The sequence below is a fragment of the Hordeum vulgare genome, chromosome 4H (genome assembly GCF_904849725.1).
Source record: "Hordeum vulgare subsp. vulgare chromosome 4H, MorexV3_pseudomolecules_assembly, whole genome shotgun sequence".
In the NCBI taxonomy this organism is placed as follows: Eukaryota; Viridiplantae; Streptophyta; class Magnoliopsida; order Poales; family Poaceae; genus Hordeum; species Hordeum vulgare.
Window position 1 is genome coordinate 458,671,045 of NC_058521.1, and position 17,166 is coordinate 458,688,210.

A 17,166-nucleotide genomic window follows, 5' to 3' on the forward strand; every position below is an offset into this window, starting at 1 on the left:
AAGGGACTTTTTTTAGTCCCTACACCAAAAAGTCCCTGGAAAGAAACACCCCCTCTGTTTAGATGCCTCCAGTGTAAGCGGCAAAGCCTGATTATTTAGAGGATAGGAAATTATGTAAGTTAAATTGCTTTACATCTAAGCAAGATTCCTGCTTATCTGGTGCTTATTACTATATGAAGCCAGTGAACTGGCCTTTTGACTTGAATTTGGCGCAACGAAAACGTGCTTCTCTTGGGTTCCATCAGATTACTAGATATGCTTTTGCACATGTCCACTTGCTCAAGCATCACCAATACTACAAGCTACCCATTACTGATTATAATACAACTAACATTAGATGATCTGTTGGTCACCCCTGATGACCTGAAGTTGCTAGGAGATGAAAACTATGAAAAATTCACATCAGGAGCATAATCGTGGATACTGATCAGCATATTCTTCTAGGTGACCCACTATTTCTTGCTTATAATGGAAGACTAAAGAGGATGTAGTTTATGTACAGGTGAAGAAAATCACTAAAACGGAAGGAGTTCTGTATTATGATCTATTAGAATGTGTTTGAAGCAATACAGAACCATGATTATACTTGGTATAGTACAAACTAAATGTACAATACAGACTTCCAAGTAGAATCTTCGGCCTACAGCTCACCTGTTATCTGTCACTTCAGCAGTTACTTGGGTGGGACAACAATTGTATAGATTAGCAATGCCGAAACGATGATAATCGCCCCTACCAAGGTAAACCTTGGGCTTGTCCACAACATCAAGTTAGACCTCTCAGCTCTTTTGATTGGATCGACTTCTTCTGACAATGGATACTCACTGCGCCGTGGGTTCCAGGTCACATATTTGTTCGGTGTGAACTCTGAGAATAGGGTCTTCTTCCCTTTCTTCTTAAAGGTAGACCAAGCCTTATCCCAGTCGGTTGATGATGTGTCACCTGAAAAGTAAGAAAGAGAAATGATTCAACCTGCAAACATGTTTTCATCGTATACAAAATTCGGCAATCAAATGTGGATGTTTTCACCGCCAAACAGTGCGATGATTATATCTCTTTCAAATAAACTTCGACCACCTACAATTTCCAGCTGCGTCATACATCCCCGCATATCAAATTTCATATGTAGCTCAGGAAAATCCTTCAATCAAGTTGTTATATGTGTTTGGTACTTAAAGAGTTTGAATGTTCGGTAGGTTCCTTTTCTTCAAGTGACTTGTGAGTCTGCTTATATTATGAAATATAACATGCTCTGAGATCGACTGGATACTAGGATCATACTTCAACAAAGTATTATTGCTCTTTATGACACAATGCAACTAAGGAATCACATGTCCTTTTCTTTCAGTCCTCTGCTGAATAACAGAACTGGAGTTCAATAAGGGTAATAGCATTACAATAATTAATTTACTCTTACAATTTTGTCAATCCAGTTGTACTGGATGTTTCGTCGATTTTTGTTTCAACTTTAGACATTAAATCGTGTAATTGACAAAAAAAATTAGCAAGGATTGGTGCTGGGAAATTTTCCAATAAATTGGTCTTCTTTATAGAGCAGAGGGAAAAAACCTTAATGCCTAACAAACAGCTAGTGTTTTAACTCTGATGTTTGTTTCTTTGTATTTAGTTGTGAAACCTCTTTACATAGAGAACGGACGTTTGGCTCCCGGGAGCCATGGAGGCCGAAATTTTTGAAAAAAATCATAAGTCAAAAAATTTAGTTTCAAAAAATCTGAAAAAAAATATACAACTAAACAAGGATGTGATCCGTGTGTGTGTAAAATTTCAGGTCGAAATACTTTGAAACGTGACCTGTACAAAAAAGACAAATTCATGGTCTGAAATGATGAATAGTAACATGTATTAAAAAGTTACAGATTTGTCTTTTTTGCACAGCCCTCATTTCAACATATTTTGTTCTGAAAATTTACACACTTGTGTATTATACCTTCATATATCTATGTATTTTTTTTTCAGAATTTTTTGAAATATAAAAATACGAATTTTCATGAAATTTGAAGTTTGAATTTAAAGGCCTCCATGGAGCTCGGGAGCCAAAAGCAATTTCCCTTTACATAATGTTCCACAAAGTACCTTTTTATTGAAATGTTCTATTAGTATCTTATAACGGTAAGGTATCATAGATTACTGTTCCACTTCAAATAATCTTGCATGGAAGTGGTGGTCTACTATCTGACATCCTCCTTTGATGCCAAATTAATACCTATCACAAGGTGCACATATTATCAGTAACCTATTACAAGAAACTAAGGACCCTTTTAATCTAACTTCAAAAAGGATCTTCACAATCCACCACTCATTATCCATCAAATCAAATATATAACCAAACGAGGGCAAATATCCAGTATTGACCAGTGAAAAGATGAATAACTTTTCATGCATATTTAAAACTAAGATACTAACATTTCGTTCATATGGATTTTGCAAAGAAAAGATATGACAATGTAAAATTTTGTGAAAGAAGAACCACTGTGATCGTCTTGAAATCGGGGCACACGTTTGCACTAGGTAAAAGATATGCCTAGTACGGATTACGGTGAAGGTAAGCTGTGCCGTGGCAAAGACCAATGATGAAGCAGAACCAACTTGATCAGAGAAATCAAGCATAACTGCAGGTTTGGTGTTCTTGGAGAAACCAATATAGTATTGTTCTCTGTCACTCGTTTGAAAAAGGAGCTAAATAGATGCTGACGAAGCGAGATCCTATTGCTGGATCAATAAACTACCTGTATAGAAGAACACGAACGACATGACAATCTTAAGGCCGATCTATGCTGTAGATGAAGTTGTGAATATGCAGTGACCTGCGAGTGCACACATGAACAGAACACTCCTTTCGGTTGAAACAAAGGAAGCAAACATTGCATTTCACTTCAAAACTTACTACCTTAGCACATGAAATGAGGGGTTCACGCTGTTCTGCAAACTGTATGATCCAGTAAGCAGATCATGGTCTGAACGAGTAAAGTGAGCAGCAGCATGTTGAATTTGAGATGCAGTGATCGGGCTAATACAATGATAATCTAGAAGGGTAACATCATCACTAGAGAGCAAGAACAGTGAAACAGGGGCAGCGCTAGTCCGTTAATCAAGCAAGTAATTAGCAGCGGCATTTCGTCAAACACCTACAAGGAGGAGGGAGCAGGGCGAGACTCAAAAGATGCTAGTAGAAAAGTGTGCTGCTCATACCTTCGTCCCTGCCGCGCTTGTCCGGGGAGCCTCGAGAGCAGCGAGGGGCGAGCGCGAGGGCAGGCCGTCGAGCCAAGAATCTCCCGGAAACCAGTAGTATCCCCATGGCCCCTCCCCGTTGGAGATTCTACCGATCAGGGAGGATCCTTTCCCCGCGCAGCGTCTCTGCTTATCGCGGTGGGGGAGGGGAGGGGCGGGGCGAGGGGAGGAGGAGGCGTGGCTGAGAGAGCGCTTGGAGTCGCCTGGCTGCTTGGGTGGACGCAAGGAGGACGGCGACATGGCAACCGTGTGGCTCTCCCTGCACGACGGAACCGGCACGCCTCCGGTACGGTAGCCGGCCCGTGGCAACGCAATGAAAATTGCTAGTAGGAGTACTACTTTTTTTTTTTTGCGAGAAAAATGGCTAGTACTCCTAATTTGTTGTGTTCTGCAGTTGTTTTCCACTTCGAAACAACCTGCAGAAGTTTCTGAAATTTGAAACCTCCATTATTTGTTCTTGCGATTTCTTCTGCTCGTCACACCATTCCTAAGTCCAACCCTGATTTTATCGTTTTTTCAAGAAGCTAAAAATGATATCATTTCTGAGGGTTTTCTCAAGGCCAATGATAGAAGCGATTCTTTTACGTGACACTTTTTTACCTGCTTTAGAACTGTTGGTGGCATTTTAGTTGGTCTTAGGAAAGATCTATTTAAGATGGTTGTTTTTTCTAACGAATAATTTGATATCATTGCGATGTTAAGAATAAGGTTGATTGTTTTGTTTGCCAATTCTAGTTGTAGTATATGGCTCCTCACACTCTGAGTTTAAAATAGATTTTATTGCTGAGTTGCATGATATTTTTTATGTTTCTATATATTATCTTGATATGTGGTGGCTTTAACCTAGCCGGGAGATATGCTTATGTTTGAATAGTTGTACTAGTTTTAGGGAAATGGTTGAACCCTCTATGGTACTTCATATGATTCAATATCTTATGTTCATGATTTGATTTAGTAGCCTTCACAAATGTTGAGAGGAGGGCTCACTCACATTACTGTCTTGTTGTCGTGAAGTATATTATTGTCGATGTGAGGGCTGGGGATATTGACGTAATTCGAGGTGACAGTAAAAGCCTTGATTCTCCGTTCTTGTAATTGACAGGGGATTAACGAAAAACCGTTTGAGAGGCTATGTCCACAGGGAAACCCTTAATTATCATAGCGGTAACCTGTTGCTTGGGGACGTTGAGGTAGTGGTGTACGTGGCATGAAGTCTATGTTAGAATAGAACATGGTTCGTAACCTGCTCCACAAACTTATGTTCATATCAGTGATAGTGATGTCGGAACCCTAGGGAACGCTTTACCACTCAAACACCGTCCTTACTAATTTAGTGTCATTTATTTTCTGTTTTTACCTTCTTGATAATACTTTAGTTAAACACCTTTTAATCTAGATTCCTAGCGACTGATAGAGTAGACTATTTCTAACTCCGGTTTGGATGTGCACATGGCTGCATTAAGTGACAACATATTTGCGGGGTGTGTGGTCTTTACTATCAGTTCCCTATGGGTTTGACACCCCACTTATCACGCAAGTGCTACAACAATCATGTGCACTTGCAGGCCATCACTGCACACAAACACGAACAATATATACTTGTACCCAACTTGGCAAGGGGTTTTTCAAGCCCCTTGTATTGCTAGTTACAATATTAAAAGGAAATAGATAGATAGTGGTGCAACAAAATTAAAAGAGAATGTATTTTGTAGGAGTTTGTATTGATGGAAGAATGGCCCCACGGACATAGGTTCACTAAAGGTAACTCTCTCGTAAAGAAGGCAAATGACATGATAACAAATTACAGTTAGACAATTAACAAGAGTAGCAACGAGTATGACTATGATCATTCATGGCATAATCTCATATAGTCATTACATCTGTGACAAGTAGACTATTAATCTAACTGCATCTACTACTATTACTCCACGCCAAGATCGCTATCCAACATGCATCTCAAAGTATCAAGTTCATAATAAACAGAGTAACCCTTTAAGCAAGATGACATATTGTAGATGGGAAAGAACCTAGCAATAATATTAAAATGTCATTCTCTATTTACTGGCAACAATACATATATGTGTCTTCTCCCCATTCTGTCACCGAGATATAGAAATCACGACAAGATTGAACCCATTACTATGCACCACTCCCTCTGAAGATCTACCAATCAATCTTGGATAGAGAAGACAAATAGATCAGAAGGCATGCCTAGCTAGCTAATTATACAACAAATAAATCTCAACAGATTTAAATAGATTCAGTGAACAATCTGATCATGAACTCACAATTCATCATGTCCCAACTACACACCACAAATTACTCTGATTCATCTCAATCACACAATAAAGAAGGGGAACATGGTAGTGAAGATCCAAAGAGAGAGAGAGAGAGAGAGAGAGAGAACCATCTAAATACTACTATGAAGTCTTAGGTCCTGAAGGAACTACTCACAAATGCTCATGGAGGCAACAAGGTTGATGGAGAGCCTCCTGCTACTTGTGAGTTGTGTTGGGGTTTTCCCCGAAGAGGAAGGGTGAAGCAATATAGTAGGGGTAAGTATTTCCCTTAGTTGAGAACCAAGGTTTATCGAACTAATAGGAGAATCAAGAAAAATTCCCGTTGTCAGCACCTACACACACAAAACCAAACACTTGCACCCAATGCAGGCAAGAGGGTTGTCAATCCCCTTGGACTCGTTACTTGCAAGGATTAGTTCTGATAGAGATAGATATATAAATATAAAAGTAAAATAAAATGTAATAAAAGGCATCAAGGTATTTAGGTTTTTAGCAAATTGATTAAGTAAACCCTTGTTGGAGTTATGCCCTAGAGGCAATAATAAATATAGTTATTATTATAATTCTTGTATCAAGATAATCGTTTATTATCCATGCTATAATTGTATTGAATGAAGACTCATTTACATGTGTGGATACATAGACAAAACACCGTCCCTAGCAAGCCTCTAGTTGGCTAGCCAGTTGATCAAAGATAGTCAGTGTCTTCTGATTATGAACAAAGTGTTGTTGCTTGATAACTGGATCACGTCATTAGGAGAATCACGTGATGGACTAGACCCAAACTAATAGACGTAGCATGTTGATCGTGTCATTTTGTTGCTACTGTTTTCTGCGTGTCAAGTATTTATTCCTATGACCATGAGATCATATAACTCATTGACACCGGAGGAATGCTTTGTGTGTATCAAACGTCGCAACGTAACTGGGTGACTATAAAGATGCTCTACAGGTATCTCCGAAGGTGTTAGTTGAGTTAGTATGGATCAAGACTGGGATTTGTCACTCCGTGTGACGGAGAGGTATCTCGGGGCCCACTCGGTAATACAACATCACACACAAGCCTTGCAAGCAATGTGACTTAGTGAAAGTTACAGGATATTGTATTACGGAACGAGTAAAGAGACTTGCCGGTGAACGAGATTGAAATAGGTATAAGGATACTGACGATCGAATCTCGGGCAAGTAACATACCGAAGGACAAAGGGAATGACATACGGGATTATATGAATCTTTGGCACTGAGGTTCAAACGATAAGATCTTCGTAGAATATGTAGGATCCAATATGGGCATCCAGGTCCCGCTATTGGATATTGACCGAGGAGTCTCTAGGGTCATGTCTACATAGTTCTCGAACCCGCAGGGTCTGCACACTTAAGGTTCGACGTTGTTTTATGCGTATTTGAGTTATATGGTTGGTTACCGAATGTTGTTTGGAGTCCCGGATGAGATCAAGGACGTCACGAGGGTTTCCGGAATGGTCCCTAAACGAAGATTGATATATAGGATGACCTCATTTGATTACCGGAAGGTTTTCGAAGTTACCGGGAATGTACCGGGAATGACGAATGGGTTCCGGGAGTTCACCGGGGGGGGGGGGGGGGCAACCCACCCCGGGGAAGCCCATAGGCCTTGAGGGTGGCACACCAGCCCTTAGTGGGCTGGTGGGACAGCCCAAAAGGGCCCTATGCGCCTAGGAAAGAAAATCAAAGAGAAAAAAAAGAGGAGGTGGGAAGGGAAGGAAGGACTCCCACCCACCAAACCAAGTCCAACTCGGTTTGGGGGGGGAGCCTTCCCCCTTGGACTCGGCCGACCCCCTTGGGGCTCCTTGAGCCCCAAGGCAAGGTCCCCTCCCTCCCACCTATATATACGGAGGTTTTAGGGCTGATTTGAGACGACTTTTCCACGGCAGCCCGACCACATACCTCCACGGTTTTTCCTCTAGATCGCGTTTCTGCGGAGCTCGGGCGGAGCCCTGCTGAGACAGGGTCATCACCAACCTCCGGAGCGCCATCACGCTGCCGGAGAACTCTTCCACCTCTCCGTCTCTCTTGCTGGATCAAGAAGGCCGAGATCATCGTCGAGCTGTACGTGTGCTGAACGCGGAGGTGCCGTCCGTTCGGTACTAGATCGTGGGACTGATCGCGGGATTGTTCGCGGGGCGGATCGAGGGACATGAGGATGTTCCACTACATCAACCACATTCACTAACGCTTCTGTTGTACGATCTACAAGGGTACGTAGATCACTCATCCCCTCTCGTAGATGGACATCACCATGATAGGTCTTCGTGCGCGTAGGGAAATTTTTGTTTCCCATGCGACGTTCCCCGACAGTGGTATCAGAGCGAGGTTCATGCGTAGATGTCTTCTCGAGTAGAACACAAAAGTTTTTGTGGGCGGTGATGTGCGTTTTGCTGCCCTCCTTAGTCTTTTCTTGATTCCGCGGTATTGTTGGATTGAAGCGGCTTGGACCGACATTACTCGTACGCTTACGAGAGACTGGTTTCATCGCTACGAGTAACCCCGTTGCTCAAAGATGACTGGCAAGTGTCGGTTTCTCCAACTTTAGTTGAATCGGATTTGACCGAGGAGGTCCTTGGATGAGGTTAAATAGCAACTCATATATCTCCGTTGTGGTGTTTGCGTAAGTAAGATGCGATCCTACTAGATACCCATGGTCACCACGTAAAACATGCAACAACAAAATTAGAGGACGTCTAACTTGTTTTTGCAGGGTATGCCTGTGATGTGATATGGCCAACGATGTGATGTGATATATTGGATGTATGAGATGATCATGTTGTAATAGTAAATATCGACTTGCACGTCGATGGTACGGCAACCGGCAGGAGCCATAGGGTTGTCTTTATACTAACGTTTGTGCTTGTAGATGCGTTTACTATTTTGCTAGGATGTAGCTTTAGTAGTAATAGCATGAGTAGCACGACAACCCCGATGGCAACACGTTGATGGAGATCATGGTGTGGCACCGGTGACAAGAAGATCGTGCCGGTGCTTTGGTGATGGAGATCAAGAAGCACGTGATGATGGCCATATCATGTCACTTATGAATTGCATGTGATGTTAATCCTTTTATGCACCTTATTTTGCTTAGAATGACGGTAGCATTATGAGGTGATCTCTCACTAAAATTTCAAGACGAAATTGTGTTCTCCCCGACTGTGCACCGTTGCTACAGTTCATCGTTTCGAGACACCACGTGATGATCGGGTGTGATAGACTCAACGTTCACATAGAATGGGTGCAAAACAGTTGCGCACGCGGAACACTCGGGTTAAGCTTGACGAGCCTAGCATGTGCAGACATGGCCTCGGAACACATGAGACCGAAAGGTCGATCATGAATCATATAGATGATATGATTAGCATAGGGATGCTTACCACTGAAACTATACTCAACTCACGTGATGATCGGACTTGAGCTAGTGTAAGTGGATCATGAACCACTCAAATGACTAGAGAGATGTACTTTTTGAGTGGGAGTTTAGCGAATAATTTGATTAAGTTAAACTCTAATTATCTTGAACATAGTCTAAGTCCACTTTGAATATATTTGTGTTGTAGATCATGGCTCACGCTACAGTCATCCTGAATTTTAATACGTTCCTAGAGAAAGCTAAGTTGAAAGATGATGGAAGAAACTTTGTAGATTGGGCTCGTAATCTTAAGCTAATCTTACAAGCTGGGAAGAAGGATTATGTCCTTAATGCTGCGCTAGGAGATGAACCACCCGCTACGGCTGATCAGGATGTTAAGACCGCTTGGTTAGCACGTAAGGAGGACTACTCAATAGTTCAATGTGCAGTCTTGTATGGATTAGAACCGGGACTTCAACGTCGCTTTGAGCGTCATGGAGCATTTGAGATGTTCCAGGAGTTGAAGTTTATCTTTCAGAAGAACACCCGGATCGAGAGGTATGAGACCTCCGATAAATTCTATGCTTGCAAGATGGAGGAGAACTCGTCTGTCAGTGAACATGTGCTCAAAATGTCTGGGTACTCAAACCGTCTAGCTGAACTGGGGATTGAACTCCCACAAGAAGCTATCACTGACAGAATCCTTCAATCACTGCCGCCAAGCTATAAAGGCTTTGTGTTGAACTACAACATGCAAGGGATGAACAAGTCTCCCGGCGAGTTGTTTGCGATGCTGAAAGTCGCAGAGTCTGAACTCCGTAAAGAGCATCAAGTGTTGATGGTGAATAAGACCACTAGTTTCAAGAGAAACGACAAAGGCAAGAAGGGTAATTCGAAGAAGAGCGGCAAGCCTGTTGCCAATCTGACGAAGAAACCCAAAGCTGGACCTAAGCCTGAAACAGAGTGTTACTATTGCAAGGGTATGGGTCACTGGAAGCGCAATTGCCCCAAGTATCTGGCAGATAAGAAGGCGGCCAAAGAAAAATCAGGTATATTTGATATACATGTTATTGATGTGTACTTAACCGGCTCTCGTAGTAGTGCCTGGGTATTCGATACCGGTTCTGTTGCTCATATTTGCAACTCGAAACAGGAACTGCGGAATAGACGAAGGCTGGCGAAAGATGAAGTGACGATGCGCGTAGGAAATGGTTCCAAGGTTGATGCAATCGCCGTCGGCACAGTTTCACTTCACTTACCATCAGGATTAGTGATGAACTTAAATCATTGTTATTTAGTGCCTGCGTTGAGCATGAACATTATATCTGGATCTTGTTTATTGCGAGACGGTTACTCTTTTAAGTCAGAGAATAATGGTTGTTCTATTTCTATGAGTAACATCTTTTATGGTCATGCACCTAATGTGAGAGGATTGTTCATATTGAATCTTGATAGCGATACACATATACATAACATTGAGACCAAAAGAGTTAGAGTTAACAATGATAGCGCCATATTTTTGTGGCACTGCCGCTTAGGTCATATTGGTGTAAAGCGCATGAAAAAACTCCATGCTGATGGACTTTTGGAGTCACTTGACTTTGATTCACTTGACACGTGCGAACCATGCCTCATGGGCAAGATGACTAAGACTCCGTTCTCCGGAACAATGGAGCGTGCAAGTAACTTGTTGGAAATCATACATACCGATGTGTGTGGTCCGATGAGCGTGGAGGCACGCGGCGGATATCGTTATTTTCTCACCTTCACTGACGATTTGAGTAGATATGGTTATGTCTACTTGATGAAGCGCAAGTCTGAAACATTTGAAAAGTTCAAGCAATTTCAGAGTGAAGTGGAAAATCATCGTAACAAGAAGATCAAGTTCCTACGGTCTGATCGTGGGGGTGAATATCTGAGTTTCGAGTTTGGTGCTCACTTAAGACAATGTGGAATTCTTTCACAGTTAACACCGCCTGGAACACCACAGCGTAATGTTGTGTCCGAACGTCGTAATCGTACTCTATTAGAAATGGTGCGATCTATGATGTCTCTTACTGATTTGCCGTTATCGTTTTGGGGTTATGCATTAGAAACAGCTGCATTCACTTTAAATAGGGCACCATCAAAATCCGTTGAGATGACACCATACGAACTGTGGTATGGCAAAAGGCCAAAGTTGTCGTTTCTTAAAGTTTGGGGATGTGATGCTTATGTCAAAAAGCTTCAGCCTGAAAAGCTGGAACCCAAAGCGGAAAAGTGCGTCTTCATAGGTTACCCAAAAGAGACAGTTGGGTACACCTTCTATCTCAAATCCGAGGGCAAAGTGTTTGTTGCTAAAAACGGAGCTTTTCTCGAGAAGGAGTTTCTCTCGAGAGAATTGAGTGGGAGGAAGATAGAACTTGACGAGGTTGTCGAACCTCTCATCCCTCTGGATGGTGGCGCAGGGCAAGGGGAAACCTCTGTCGTTGCGATGCCGGTTGAGGAGGAAGTTAATGATGATGATCATGAAACTCCAGTTCAAGTATCTGTCGAACCACGCAGGTCGAGGAGACCACGTGCTGCTCCAGAGTGGTACGGTAATCCCGTCTTATCAATCATGTTGTTAGACAACAATGAACCTGCAAATTATGAAGAAGCAATGGTGGGCCCAGATTCCAACAAATGGCTAGAAGCCATGAAGTCCGAGATAGGATCCATGTATGAGAACAAAGTGTGGACTTTGGAGGTACTACCTGAGGGCCGCAAGGCTATTCAGATCAAATGGATCTTTAAGAGGAAGACGGACGCTGACGGCAATGTGACCGTTTATAAAGCTCGACTTGTGGCAAAGGGTTTTTCACAAGTTCAAGGAGTTGACTACGATGAGACATTCTCACCCGTAGCGATGCTTAAGTCCGTCAGAATCATGTTAGCAATAGCTGCATTTTTCGATTATGAAATCTGGCAGATGGATGTCAAAACGGCGTTCCTTAACGGTTTCCTTAAGGAAGAGTTGTATATGAAATAACCCGAAGGTTTTGTCTATCCTAAGAATGCTAACAAGGTGTGCAAGCTCCAGCGATCCATTTATGGACTGGTGCAAGCATCTCGGAGTTGGAACAAACTCTTTGATGAGGTGATCAAAGCATTTGGGTTTATACAAGTGGTTGGAGAATCTTGTATTTACAAGAAAGTGAGTGGGAGCTCTGTGGCGTTTCTAATATTATATGTGGATGACATATTGCTGATTGGAAACAACGTGGAGTTTTTAGAGAGCATAAAGGATTACTTGAATAAGAGTTTCTCTATGAAGGACCTAGGAGAAGCTGCTTACATTCTAGGCATTAAGATCTATAGGGATAGATCAAAACGCCTGATAGGACTTTCACAAAGCACATACCTTGATAAAGTTTTGAAGAGGTTCAAAATGGAACAGTCCAAGAAAGGGTTCTTACCAGTTTTACAAGGTACGAGATTGAGTAAGACTCAGTGCCCAGCAACTGATGAAGATAGAGAGCATATGCGCTCCGTCCCCTATGCTTCAGCCATAGGTTCTATCATGTATGCAATGCTGTGCACTAGACCGGATGTTAGCCTGGCCATAAGTATGGCAGGTAGGTTCCAGAGTAATCCAGGAGTGGATCACTGGACAGCGGTCAAGAATATCCTAAAGTACCTGAAAAGGACTAAGGAGATGTTTCTCGTGTATGGAGGTGACGAAGAGCTCGCCGTAAAAGTTTACGTCGATGCAAGCTTTGACACAGATTCGGACGACTCTAAGTCGCAAACCGGATACGTATTTATTCTTAATGGGGGTGCGGTAAGCTGGTGCAGTTCCAAGCAAAGCGTCGTAGCAGATTCTACATGTGAAGCGGAGTACATGGCTGCCTCGGAGGCGGCTAAGGAGGGTGTCTGGATGAAGCAGTTCATGACGGATCTTGGAGTGGTGCCAAGCACACTGAATCCAATAACCTTGTTCTGTGACAACACGGGTGCCATTGCCTTAGCAAAGGAACCACGGTTTCACAAGAAGACCAGACACATCAAACGACGCTTCAACCTCATCCGCGACAACGTCGAGGGAGAGGACGTAAATATATGCAAAGTGCACTCGGATCTGAATGTAGCAGACCCGCTGACTTAACCTCTTCCACGGCCAAAGCATGATCAACACCAGAACTGTATGGGTGTTAGATTTATTACAATGTAATTCACATGATGATGTGAGGGCTAGATTATTGACTCTAGTGCAAGTGGGAGACTGTTGGAATTATGCCCTAGAGGCAATAATAAATATAGTTATTATTATAATTCCTGTATCAAGATAATCATTTATTATCCATGCTATAATTGTATTGAATGAAGACTCATTTACATGTGTGGATACATAGACAAAACACCGTCCCTAGCAAGCCTCTAGTTGGCTAGCCAGTTGATCAAAGATAGTCAGTGTCTTCTGATTATGAACAAAGTGTTGTTGCTTGATAACTGGATCACGTCATTAGGAGAATCACGTGATGGACTAGACCCAAACTAATAGACGTAGCATGTTGATCGTGTCATTTTGTTGCTACTGTTTTCTGCGTGTCAAGTATTTATTCCTATGACCATGAGATCATATAACTCACTGACACCGGAGGAATGCTTTGTGTGTATCAAACGTCGCAACGTAACTGGGTGACTATAAAGATGCTCTACAGGTATCTCCGAAGGTGTTAGTTGAGTTAGTATGGATCAAGACTGGGATTTGTCACTCCGTGTGACGGAGAGGTATCTCGGGGCCCACTCGGTAATACAACATCACACACAAGCCTTGCAAGCAATGTGACTTAGTGAAAGTTACGGGATATTGTATTACGGAACGAGTAAAGAGACTTGCCGGTGAACGAGATTGAAATAGGTATAAGGATACTGACGATCGAATCTCGGGCAAGTAACATACCGAAGGACAAAGGGAATGACATACGGGATTATATGAATCCTTGGCACTGAGGTTCAAACGATAAGATCTTCGTAGAATATGTAGGATCCAATATGGGCATCCAGGTCCCGCTATTGGATATTGACCGAGGAGTCTCTAGGGTCATGTCTACATAGTTCTCGAACCCGCAGGGTCTGCACACTTAAGGCTCGACGTTGTTTTATGCGTATTTGAGTTATATGGTTGGTTACCGAATGTTGTTCGGAGTCCCGGATGAGATCAAGGACGTCACGAGGGTTTCCGGAATGGTCCGTAAACGAAGATTGATATATAGGATGACCTCATTTGATTACCGGAAGGTTTTCGAAGTTACCGGGAATGTACCGGGAATGACGAATGGGTTCCGGGAGTTCACCGGGGGGGGCAACCCACCCCGGGGAAGCCCATAGGCCTTGAGGGTGGCACACCAGCCCTTAGTGGGCTGGTGGGACAGCCCAAAAGGGCCCTATGCGCCTAGGAAAGAAAATCAAAGAGAAAAAAAGAGGAGGTGGGAAGGGAAGGAAGGACTCCCACCCACCAAACCAAGTCCAACTCGGTTTGGGGGGGGGGAGCCTTCCCCCTTGGACTCGGCCGACCCCCTTGGGGCTCCTTGAGCCCCAAGGCAAGGTCCCCTCCCTCCCACCTATATATACGGAGGTTTTAGGGCTGATTTGAGACGACTTTTCCACGGCAGCCCGACCACATACCTCCACGGTTTTTCCTCTAGATCGCGTTTCTGCGGAGCTCGGGCGGAGCCCTGCTGAGACAAGGTCATCACCAACCTCCGGAGCGCCATCACGCTGCCGGAGAACTCTTCTACCTCTCCGTCTCTCTTGCTGGATCAAGAAGGCCGAGATCATCGTTGAGCTGTACGTGTGTTGAACGCGGAGGTGCCGTCCGTTCGGTACTAGATCGTGGGACTGATCGCGGGGCGGATCGCGGGACGTGAGGACGTTCCACTACATCAACCGCGTTCACTAACGCTTCTGCTGTATGATCTACAAGGGTATGTAGATCACTCATCCCCTCTCGTAGATGGACATCACCATGATAGGTCTTCGTGCGCGTAGGAAATTTTTTGTTTCCCATGCGACGTTCCCCGACAACCCTGGGGCCATAGTTTTCACTAGAGGCTTCTCTCTCGAAAGCAAACCATACGGTGAGTAGACAAATTATTGTTGAGCAATTGATAGAAAAGCGCATAGTTATGATGTTATTAATGGCAATGATCATGCATATAGGCATCACGTCCATAAGCAAGTGGACCGAAATGATTCTACATCTAATACTATTACTCCACCAATCGACTGCTATCCAACATGCATCTATGGTATTAAGTTCATAACAAAAGGAGTTATGCTTGAGGCAAGATGACATGATGTAGAAAAAGTAAGATAAGCAATATGTTCACACCCCGTCGTTTTATCCTTAGTAGCAACAATACAAATATGTGTCTTGTCCCCTTGTGTCAATGGGATATAGAGCACCGCAAGATTGAACCTACTACAACACACCACTCCCACTGAAAATTAAACCAATCTAGCTGACCAAACCAAATGGATATATCAAAGAGAAATATGAAGCTATAATAATCATGCATAATAGAATTCAGAGGAGAGTCAATTGCTTTGAATGAATAATTTGATCATAAACCCACAAATCATCGGATCCTAACAAACACACTGCAAAAGAAGATTACATCGGATAGATCACCTCGAGAATCATAGAGAACATGGTACTGAAGATCAAAGAGAGAGACGAATTCATCTAGTTACTAGCTATGGACTCGTAGGTCTGTGGTGAACTACTCACACATCATCATGGAGGTAGAAAGGTTGATGTAGAAGGCCTCCATGATCAATTCCCCCTCCGACAGGGTACCGAAAAAGGTCTCCATATGGGATCGTGGCGGAACACAGACTTGCATCAACGGAAAAAGTGTTTTGGGTGGCTTTGTGATGTTTCTGGAATATTTGAGAATTTATTAAGGCGAAATTAGGCCAGGAAGAGCCATGAGGGGCCCATATGCTCATGGGGAGCGCCCCTAGGCTCTTCGCCACCTCGTGGCTCCTCGGGTCTTCTCTCAAGGTTCCCCGGATCTCTTTTCGTCCAACTCATCAAAAAGTTTCATTGTGTTTGGACTCCGTTTGGTATTGATTTTCTGCAAAAGTCAAAAACATGCAAAAAACAGGAACTGACACTGGGCACTAGGTTAATAAGTTAGTTCCCAAAAATGATATAAAATAGCATATTATTGCATATAAAGCATCCAAGGTTGATAATATAGTAGCATGAAACAATAAAAATTTATAGATACGTTGGAGACGTATCACCTTCGAGCAATGGCTTCCCCCTCTGTCACAACTCTGAAACAAGGCTCAGTATGGGATCTCTTCAGAATAGAGGCTTGCAGGAGTGATAAAATTATTCTGGGGGTATGACAGATGGTGTCTACATTATAGGGACTTATGCTGGTGGAATTGGATCTAGGCGGTATCCAGGGCCCCCACATAGACATGTATGTAACACCCAAGATGCGATCCTATCCATATTTTGGCATGAGGGCCACTACAGGGATAGAAGCGCATCTCGTCGTTTTGCAAGAATGGATATCGTTACAAGTACATGTACTGAAGAGATGAGTATATGGTATTGGCTTGTACTCGCCACAAGCTACATCAAGATCACATCAATACAGCAATATACAGTCATCATGTAGAACAGTAGAAGAGCAGGGCCTGACTACGGACAAAAACAAACGATAAAAGAACGACGTCCATCCTTTCTATCCCAGACTGCCGGCCTGGAACCCATCCTAGATCGATGAAGAAGAACAAGAATAAGAAACTCCAAATAGAACAATCATCGTTCTCACGTCATAATATAGCTTTACCTGTACCTGCAACTGGCGTTGTAGTAATCTGTGAGCCACAGGGACTCATCAATCTCATTTCCAAAGGTATCAATACTAGCAAAGCTTAATGGGTGATGTATGGTTAAGTGGTGAGGCTGCATCAAGAAACTAAGCATTTATTTGAGTGGCTAACTTACGAGTACAAGAATAAAAGGGGGTGATCTACGCATAAAGGGCGTGACTAATAATGATCAGATGAATGATCCTAAACACCTACTTACGTCAGACATAACCCCACCATGTCCTCTTTCGGATGCGGAACTCACGAGAAGAGACACACACGGTTACGCACACAGTTGGCAAGTTTTAATTAAGTTTACTTCAAGTTATCTGGAGAAACGGATGTTAAACAAAGTTTCCAAGTTTGCCACATAACCGCGGG

General features: G+C 43.0%; 1 protein-coding gene across 1 annotated transcript; it reads right to left on the minus strand.

Moving 5' to 3' along the window:
* Window positions 1-516: 516 nt before the first annotated feature.
* LOC123448948 lies at window positions 517-3,447 on the minus strand. Its single transcript, XM_045126001.1, has 2 exons — window positions 3,211-3,447; window positions 517-942 (listed from the first exon to the last, which is right to left on the minus strand). The coding sequence occupies exons 1-2, from the start codon at window positions 3,314-3,316 to the stop codon at window positions 674-676; spliced, it is 375 nt and encodes a 124-aa protein (XP_044981936.1). The 5' UTR covers window positions 3,317-3,447; the 3' UTR covers window positions 517-673.
* Window positions 3,448-17,166: the final 13,719 nt, after the last annotated feature.

Coding starts and splice junctions, on each gene's coding strand:
- LOC123448948 (XM_045126001.1), bottom strand. CDS start 3,316: ATGGGGATACTACTGGTTTCCGGGAGATTCTTGGCTCGACGGCCTGCC. Junction 943..3,210: donor CAAGCGCGGCAGGGACGAAG/GTATGAGCAGCA, acceptor CTTACTTTTCAG/GTGACACATCATCAACCGAC.